Below are 9,741 nucleotides of genomic sequence, written 5' to 3'. Positions count from 1 at the left end.
AGGGAGTGTCATCCCCAAGAACAGAAAAAGTAGTATTCCATAACTCTCTAGGGCATTGATTTAGTTTATCCTACAAGAAGAACAGGAACTAAACTACATTCTGTAGGAAATTAGGAATAAGTTCCTCTAAACATACAAGATACTGAAAAGGAATAATCTCTATCAGATTGGACTTGACATTCCCACTCTTTTATGTTGGCTAGAAGCATTTCCTGTCTTGAGTAGTTGACGATTATCAGGATGGAAATGCTTGAGTTGTTGATCATCTGCCTAGGATAATATTACTCATCTATCCACTTCAAGGATATAGACGAAATTAAGCTACATACCTCAACATAGAGAAGCAGAGTTTTCAAGGAGTAGAATTAACATTATTATTATAAATAATGTAATGTGGAAAAAGACTTTACAAATACCTATATCTATAAACCTATTGCATCACAGAGGTTGTCAAACATCTAGCCTGAGGTAGTGTATGGCGCGCTAGGTTTGTCTATACAGGGACTACTGTGTGGTGTGATCGGAGGCTGAAGGTTGTACCTTCTTCCCTCCAACTTAGAATATATATCAAGCCTAAATTCCGATACATTTCACGGTGAGGGTGAGACTTTGTCCCTTTTAACCATTCACCCCACGATTCCACAATTGCTAATGAATTCATTTGAGAAATTTACATGGCGGCTCCACAAACTTCGTATCTCAGGGGCCCCAATCTCAAGCCACGGCTTGCCTGGTCCACTGAAATGTAGAACAGCTACGTCTTCCAGTACAGATTCTACAACATCCATAATGGATCGATAACCTAAACCAGCAATGTGCCATGAAGGATCAATCCGGTGCACATGACCCTCAAAAGCAATTAGGGAAGGTGGAAGGGCTCCAGGATTCCACAATTCAAAACCAGAGTTGAGATTCTGCAAAATAGAATTACGAGCTCAATGTCATGACATCGTCAAAACACACTGCTAAAGGTGCTTCTTAAACTACATTAGGGGGAAAACCGGTAACTTTCTTTAGATTTGAGTTTTCCTCCCTTTTTTTCCTAAAGGAAAAGCTAATCCCTCATTTCCGGGCATGAAAAACCTGTCTGAAAAGATTTAAGCTAGCAATCGGGTAATTTCACATGACCAACAGAAAATGCTCGAACTTGAAACATTCTGCAGCAGCAGCTAGGCATAACGCACTTCCCCAGTATTAATGAGATCCTTCTAACTAATAGGCATTTAGAACTAATAATAAGGCAGTTTATAATTTTGATTTAATTAACTAACTATTGTTGAACTATACTTACAAGTTTAAGCCAGTAATGGTAAGTAGCAGTGATGTCAGTCTTCCTCCAAGCTTGAAGATCAAAGACATTCATTCCATAAAGCCATCCACAACGATCATAATCCAACTTAGATGATATAACAGGACTCGTAAAATTAAAGTAATCCTTGTACTTTCGTCCAGGGCAACAGTCATCTCCACAGCCCGAGTCAAAAGCTGCACCAACAACTTTCCCCTTGAGATCCAATTCCCACAGAGATGATAAATCATGCTGTACTACAGTATCATCGTCCAAAAATACAATCTTGTTCAGATCTGGGAAAAGCTGTGAACCCATAAAATTATAATAAGAAAATCAATTATTCATTTAATGTCCATGCTGAAGTGCATCCTTTTGTCAGCGAATACAATTTTAAATTATGTTATTACCTGGGGGATATAGATGCGCAGATGATTCAAAAGGGATGTACAGCTAGGACGTAGATATTGCAAATCTTTTTCATTTTCATACTCGTTCACAATATTTTGCCTCTTTATGCTGTCAAGCTTGTGACTACATATCAACCGATGAATCTCTATCATCTCCTTAATCCCGACATTCACCTCATGTGACCAATCATACTGGTGCAATCCTCTCACTTCAAGGACAGCCGAATTAACATAGTTTACGGCAAACCATGCATGCATCGCAGTGTATGTCTTCTTATCAGTAACTATATGAAACACCAATCTTTCTGGGATACTTGAGCTTTTAATGGTCGAGGAAACTACAACGGACGCAGCAAGTACATTGTCTGTTAAAAGAACTACATGATGGAAAGAAGGGGCAGTGAGGCGGGAAACATATTGCGGGGGAGGCAAGCGAGAACGTGCAGCAGCATTTTCAGCATATTCTTCAGCTAACTTGAGGGATAGGCAATGTATGCCATTTGGTACACCGTGAGAAGCTAAATGCCAGAAAATAGACTCACGGTGTCTAGCTGATTCTACCAACTGCCCCATCTTCATTATCTGAACAAAGGAAAGAAGCATATACTTAATCCAAAGTTGAAAAACAATAAAATGTCGGTCCATTTAATTTGCCATGACTCTTATTCTATAGTCAAGAAATTTGCAAGGAGTTGAAAAAAAGAGGTCATGTCACTTAATAAACTTTTTGTTATTTCTAAAATGTCACTTTAAAGTTCAGTATAGAGTAATTCTTGAAATGTACACCTGATATTGAAAACCAAAAATATGCAATCAAACTGTTGACGAACATGCCATGTAGGGAATTTGCAGACCCTCCCTCAGGTTGGACTATTATGGCTGATGATCATATGGTGTAGCTTTCCCTTGGTATTAGGTGTTAGAAATAAGTTTAGATACTGCAGCGCCAGAATAGAGAGTTTCTAACATCTTATAATCATTCAAATGGTATCAGAGAAGAGCCAAAACGTAATTTGATTTCAGGTTGATAACAAATTCTTCTCTTTGATTCCGTCCATTAGTCATATAGATCAGTGAATAACGCTTGCAAGAAATCAGAGTGAGGACTCCCTCTGTTCATCAGAATTGATTCTATTCTTAGTTCAATATACTTTAGCCATTGCCAAACACGCTCAGATAGCATTGGGTCCAAACAGCCAGCAATCTTCTAGGAAGATACCTATTCCTATACAGGTAAAGAAAGCTAGATACCTATTCCTTTACAGGTAAAGAATGCTTTGGACTTCTCATTTCAAACTCAGCTTCAGTATATAGACTCAAGGTATCCTATTTATAGTACATTGATACGATGCTCTTACTTCAAAGGACAATGCAAAAGAAGCTCTTAGAGGCTTTAAATATAAGGTTAAAAAAAAAAAAAAAAAGAGGGCGGGTGGGGGAGGTTGGGGTGGGGTGGGGTGGGCAGCCCAATGCACAAAGCATCCCGCTTTAGCAGTGTCCAGGGAAGGGCCGCACCCCAAGGGAGTGTGATGTAGAGAGCTTTAAGTATAAGTAATTTGATTTAGTTTGGTTACTGTCGCAACATGCAGTTGAATCTGTGCAAACAATAAAATCTAATTTGGCTTTTCTTGGTTAGTGGAGTCGGATGGGGGCAACAGTTTGACACCCTGAAAATCCAAATGCCCCTTCCAGGAAGGAGGAAAGCAGTATCTATGTGAAGTTTCCATTTTCAGACAGCAAGCAGAGTTTTGACAGATCTGAAAATTAAATAGGAATAGTTTCCTTGCTAAATCAAATTAACTTTTTAGATTCATTAGACAAATAGAACTAGCTATTAGTAAAAAAACAAATCGATTCAAAAAAAGAAGATACACAGCTTCACCATTGAGTAACCGTAACTTTTTTAATGGCGTTCAGGTCAGCTTGGACTCTCTTTAACTATTCCACGGGGTTCTGTTATCTCAGTACCTCCCACCAGCACAAGTATTTGGTGACGCTTCCACCAAAACATAGGCAAATGGGAAGAAATCACCTATTGTACTAGAATTTGAACCTGAAACCAAATAATGCTCCCCCTATTTTATTGATCACTAGGCCACACCCTTGGGTGTTGCCTAGCCCCATAGCTTAGAGATTCTAATGTTAATCTTCTTTCAACTCTCAAAATATCCTGCTTACTATTCAGTAGTGGCTTGATCAAATATCTACTCCTATTAGTTAACTCAAAATTTACATTACTTTTAGAAACTCTGAATCAGACTTTTGTGTCCACTAATCTAATTGCTTAATGTAGTTGTCTTCAAAGTTCTAACTACTAATCATTTACAATTATAGGATTCCCACATATATTATGGTAGGTAAGGGGAATTTCTGTTAACAGAGCTCCAACAAGTGGGACCACTACGCATTCCAAAACAAAAACACCCACCAATACTTGAGTAATGGAGCATCACAGCCAAGTCTGATTATTCAAGTGGCCTACTTGTGCATTTTTCTATCGGAAAAGGGCCAAATATACCCCTGTACTATTGGAAAAGGGCCAAATATACCCCTCGTTATACTTTGGGTCCAAATATACCCCTACTGTTATACTATTGGTTCAAATATACCCCTCCTCCGTTAAACTTGTCCAAGGTGGACATCTTATCCTACGTGTCACTGATAATTGATGAGGTGTATGCCACGTGGCATTACCATCTCATCACCCCTGACCCATTTTACACCTCCCCCTCTTCCACCTCTTTTGCACTGTGAGTCTGTGAGTGTTGAATCTAAATTCCAGCCAAATTCATCATGGAAGAATTGTACAGAAGTCTAATTGTGTTGTTGATATCTTAGCAAGAAATATAAGCAGAAAAATGTGACATTGATGCTTCACTAATCAAATCACTGTATATCAAAGTATTTGTTGTGTTACATTATATTATCATCAGCTGTACCAAGATATTCTCGATTGTGACCAGTGCAGTTGCAACTAAATTAGCCTCTAGTCCCACAAATCCACGAGTAATGATTTATGATTGTCCTGTAACCTATGTACTCATTGTACACAATTACTTGAAAATATTACTACCTGAAAACAAACACTCAAAGAATATGGTGGTAATGGTGGTGGAGGGGAAGAAACTTTAGTGGTAGAAGAGGGGAGGTGTAACATGGGTTAGGGGTGATGATGTGGCATACATCTCATCAATTGTCAATGCCACGTAGGATAGAATGTCCACCTTGGACAAGTTTAATGGAGGAGGGGTATATTTGAACCAATAGTATAACGGCAGGGGTATATTTGGACCCAAAGTATAACGAGGGGTATATTTGGCCCTTTTCCAATAGTACAGGGGTATATTTGGCCCTTTTCCGTTTTTCTATTCAAGATTCTCCAGCCAAAGAGAAATAGATAAGATTGAAAAATATTCTCAGCTAAATAGAAACTAAAACAAGAGTTAGGTATATGAAAATTTATGAGTGCAGCTCATAAATACTCAAAGAGGAAATGACACGCAAGAAAAGCAAATTAAATGATAAAGTGGAAAGCACAGTATAGTGAAGTAAAAGGGTTGCTTGTTACCATAGCTTTAGTTTTGAAAGCGAAAGCCTTGATGTCTTGTCCATTTGAAGACATGTCCTTCACAAGATCATTAAATGAGGATGGTAATGAAGTTGAACTATCTATTCCTACTATTCCATTGTCACCGTCACTTGTTGCCTCTAGCAATGCCCGCATCAACTCTTCTCTGAGCTTTTTCACCGTATGGTCAAAAAGGGATGAAAATTAGCATCAGAAATAGTAATGACAAAAAATGGGAATCATGTTGATCAAGACTCTCGAGTCTGGAAAAACTTTAACCATGTCCTATATTTACACCAAATCACATAAATATATTGTACTTAAAGTGATAAAAATGTAATCTCTCTATTCCGTGTGATACACTTTCCTTTTTAGTCCGTTCCAAAAAAAATGTTATTTTTCTCTATTTACAAACAATTTAATTTTATGAGATGATTTACAGTCACGCAAGTATTAAGTCTTATTGAATCACAAATCTCAAAAGTCTTCTTTTCTTTTTTAACTTCGTGTCTAGTCAAATGGTGCCACATAAATTGGGACAAAAGGAGTACTCCCTCCGTCTCAAAAAGATTGTCTTCCTTTCTTTTTTAGTCTGTCCCAAAAAGATTAGCACTTTTCTATATTTAGAAACAATTTAATTTTATGAGATGATTTATATCCACACAAATATCTAAGGCTTGTTTTGGACCATTCATTTCAAAAGTCTTCCTTTGTTTCTTAAACTTTGTGTCAAATCAAACTAAGACAATCTTTTTGAGATGGAGGGAGTATTAATTAACCATTTTTGAGTAATAATAATGCATGTAAGAACAATATCATATATAGTTATATTTTGTCTAACTAGTCTATCATGGACAATAGCGATGTGGACATGCAACAGTAAGAAAGGCCAACCAATCTTGTAAATAATTAAGTCAAGTGGGCAACCTGTTGAAAGTCCTTTTTCCAAGAGCAATTTTGACTTATACGGAAGTAGTGTCTACCATTTTTTCTTACTATACTATGCTCTAGCATTACAGATCACAAGTGGCACTAGAAAGTTGAGAATAAAAATGAAACAATATTATTTAGTCCTAGTCAGAATGATATTACTACACATGAATAATGATGCGGCTTTACTAGTGACCAGGTGTACAAGTACCAACAAGTGGATGTCAATTTACCGACAATTCCTTTAAATGCAGTTATCCTTGGAACTAAGTAGAGAATATACTTTGAGTTGTACGAAATATTTAGTAGGCATAGGAAAGGGCCTAGTTTCATATTTACTCTTTTGCCTGAAATAACCAAGGCAACTACAAATCCTAGAACTGTATGGTTTTTCCCAGTCAGTTAGAATTTGCATGAATTAACAAAAGTGAAAGCAAGTTTAGTAGTGGCTGTTGTTATCACCGAGGATTATGATAGAATGGATATAATTTCGTCATTTTTAACCAAAGGTCTCGAATGTCAACTTTAGCTAGCAATTCGCCCTTTAATGAATTTTATGCGGCGGAAATCCAAATTGGTGAGATTGGATATCAGGTAGAAAACAAAAAAACAAAAACAAAAAACAAAAAGTGTCCATTTGACACAACTTTCTTCTATATTTATCTAGTAATCCTTGTATTAAGCGACCTAATTTAAGTGGTAATCTAATTGAAACTCTATTAACTTTGAGTGTAACTACAATGAAAAATGAAGACAAAATTTTACTTTATGAAAATTGAATTTTTTTTGTCAATATGCATGAATAAAAAACCTATCTTTAGAAGTGTAGATACAATTTTTTGGCCATGTTACGTAACTCCCCCTATACTATTAAGACATGTAAAATGTGGCATTCTGGTCATATACGAGTCGAGAAATCAAAGTACTTTCTAGCAGGCGAACAATTTTAATTCAAACAATTTTGATCCGAATTCTGAAGGTGCTCCCACGTGGGCAGATTGCAAAATGGTAAAACTAGCACGTGATAATGGAGAACTCCCAGAAAAAGAAGGCGACAAAAATTTAATAACCACAAGGATAATGTCAATGAGTAGACTATGTGTTAACTTGTCAGAAAGAGGAATATGATTTACCAGAGTCGAGTCACTCCCGCCGAAAATTCTCCATCCCAAACAACCTGTCATATAAAACAATTGCCAATAAAAAGATTAGAATTATTAACGAAAAAATTTAATATGTCGTTTGATTTGAAGACAAGTTAGGCTGGATTAGTTATATCGGGAGCAATTACACTAGAATTATTTTTTATTGACTGTGTGGTTTGTTGGGTTAAAAATAACATGCATGCCATAATTTTTAAGAAAAAATTATTTGTTTACAAGAATACCCTTTACCTTATTTAGTAGAAAAAGGCTTTGATGAACCTCAAAGGGTAGTTTTGTCATTCTCATTTTTTTTTATGACATGAGAACCCGCACATACCCTTCTGCAGCAAGTAGCAAGAAATAAATCCATTTCTCCAATAGCTCGCATTTGTCATTATCATTATTTTGTCGAGGAATAATTAATTTGGTATTATTATTCTACTATCTGATCGGAATAACTTATCTCTGGATTAATAACCAAACAAGACATGGTAGTACCAAATTTTTATTCCGGGACTATATCCAGTATACCGAATGACCCTTAGAAGCAAAAAAGAAAATTACCCCTTCCTCACAAAATAAGTGTCACTTTAGCAAAAAAAAATTATCTCAAAATAAGTGTTCACCTTGGGAATTAAAAACAAAAATTGACAAATATTTCTAATTATGTCCTTAACATTTAAGAAGTAATCCTCTTTAATTGTTGCTCAATTCTCAAAAATATCTAATAAGTAAAGATATTTGTTAAGGTGAGGGACGGAGGAAGTATAAAATACAATGAGAAAAAGAGTTTACCTATAGAGGAAGAGCAAAAAGCGGCTGATTCGAGCATGATAAAGGTAATTCTGAAGAAGAGTAACGATATAAGTAAACCGAGAACCAAAACGGCCGGCAATAACAATGTCCGATGAGATATCCGGCGAGTCCGCGGCAGCAATCCCTTCCCTTTCATGCCAACTGGCAATCCTACGCCACCTCCGCCGTTCGTGACGGCGGCGCAACTCGATATAGTTAGTTTTTTAATCCCCGTCGCGGATATGTAGAACTTCATCATCTAATCAATAACCAACTTCAGTTTCCGCTTCTTCTTCCAAACAAAAAATCTCATTTCTTCCACTGCTTCCACCACCAAAATATTAAGGCCTAGTATTAAAATTTAGCTTTAGGCCACTAAATTTATTAAGCCGCCCTGAAAAACTCAATATTATAGCCAATTTAATATAAGAAATTCAAATCAATCAATGCTTCCACCAATACACATCACAAACGCAAACATACACACAGTTAGAGACAGTGAAAATCACGGATACAATCCAAGCTATGGAGAAATTTCAGATTGAACGCGAAGAACTCAATAAATCATTCATTAACAGTATCATAGCCAATTCAATATTAAAAAAAAAAAAAATCAAATAATTGTTCAAATCAGTGATTGATAAGAGACAAAAGCGAAGAGCATCAATTCCAAACTAGTTAGCTACTTTGGTCGATTTGAAAATTTATATTCGGATATATTTTCAAAGAGCTAGTTTTTGGGGAGAAATTCCATTTCCACTTCAATTTTTTCAGTAAAATACATATCCAAACACAATTTAAGTTCCAAAAATCACAACTTCAAAAACTCAATAAATCAATATAATACAGTTATAATAAATCAATATAATACAGTTACATAGATCCTAATAAATCAATATATTACAGTTTCAATCAATACACAACAGAAATAGCATTGAAACAGAAAAATTTACCTTGTACAGAATCTGATTAATAGCTCTTTGATCTTCAACAACTTAAATAATGAAGGTTCTATTTGCTATATTTAGTTTCACTGAAGATCACACACTTTGGCTTTGTAAAGAAAACGCAGATGTTTTATGGAGATGAAAGTGGGAACAAAGCTGAAAAGCCAAAACTAATAGCCGCGTTAAATGCTGGACGATAGATTTGGACTTCAGAGTCCCACAGCTACAACATTCTGCTACATACAAAAGATAAATTCTTTTTCATTCCTCTTTTACCCTTTAGTTGTTATACCAATTTACGGTTTTACCCTTCACATCACCGACACATGGCGACGTTATAATTTTGTTTCCTCTTCAGATTTGTCGACAAATAATAACCTGAGGTACGAGCTTTCATCCAAAGCAACAGGAATCAAACCAATCAAATTTTGCCACGTATCCAGATGAATCACTGAATGATCCGAGAGGAATGAAATACTTCCGTCTCAAATTATCTGTTGCCGACACTACAAGTAGTTATGTCAAATTATTTATGAAGTTCAAGCACAATTGGTTATTTTTCTTTCATTTTATTTTTAATAGAGATGATATATAAATAGAGTAAACATTTAATTGTGAAAGATTATAACTTAGATATAAATAAGGATAAAGTTTAACA

At 35.9% G+C, this 9,741-nt stretch overlaps 1 protein-coding gene across 3 annotated transcripts; it reads right to left on the bottom strand.

Annotated features, from left to right (window-relative positions):
* Positions 1–349: 349 nt before the first annotated feature.
* LOC132037323 (probable galacturonosyltransferase 15) lies at positions 350–9,275 on the bottom strand. 3 transcript variants are annotated; one of them, XM_059427819.1, is made up of 7 exons: positions 9,078–9,275; positions 8,137–8,460; positions 7,330–7,373; positions 5,267–5,437; positions 1,699–2,280; positions 1,292–1,594; positions 350–914 (listed from the first exon to the last, which is right to left on the bottom strand). In XM_059427819.1, the coding sequence occupies exons 2-7, from the start codon at positions 8,393–8,395 to the stop codon at positions 627–629; spliced, it is 1,647 nt and encodes a 548-aa protein (XP_059283802.1). In that variant the 5' UTR covers positions 8,396–8,460; positions 9,078–9,275; the 3' UTR covers positions 350–626. The 3 variants fall into 3 exon arrangements, with proteins under 3 accessions (XP_059283802.1, XP_059283803.1, XP_059283804.1); XM_059427820.1 differs by having other exon boundaries at positions 8,137–8,395; positions 9,090–9,275; XM_059427821.1 differs by lacking the exon at positions 9,078–9,275 and having other exon boundaries at positions 5,267–5,432; positions 8,137–8,232.
* Between the last annotated feature and the right edge of the window lie 466 nt (positions 9,276–9,741).

Source organism: Lycium ferocissimum, chromosome 11 (genome assembly GCF_029784015.1).
Source record: "Lycium ferocissimum isolate CSIRO_LF1 chromosome 11, AGI_CSIRO_Lferr_CH_V1, whole genome shotgun sequence".
NCBI classification, from domain to species: domain Eukaryota; kingdom Viridiplantae; phylum Streptophyta; class Magnoliopsida; order Solanales; family Solanaceae; genus Lycium; species Lycium ferocissimum.
Note: the sequence above shows the minus strand (reverse complement) of the source record. Positions and strands in the feature narration are given on the sequence as shown.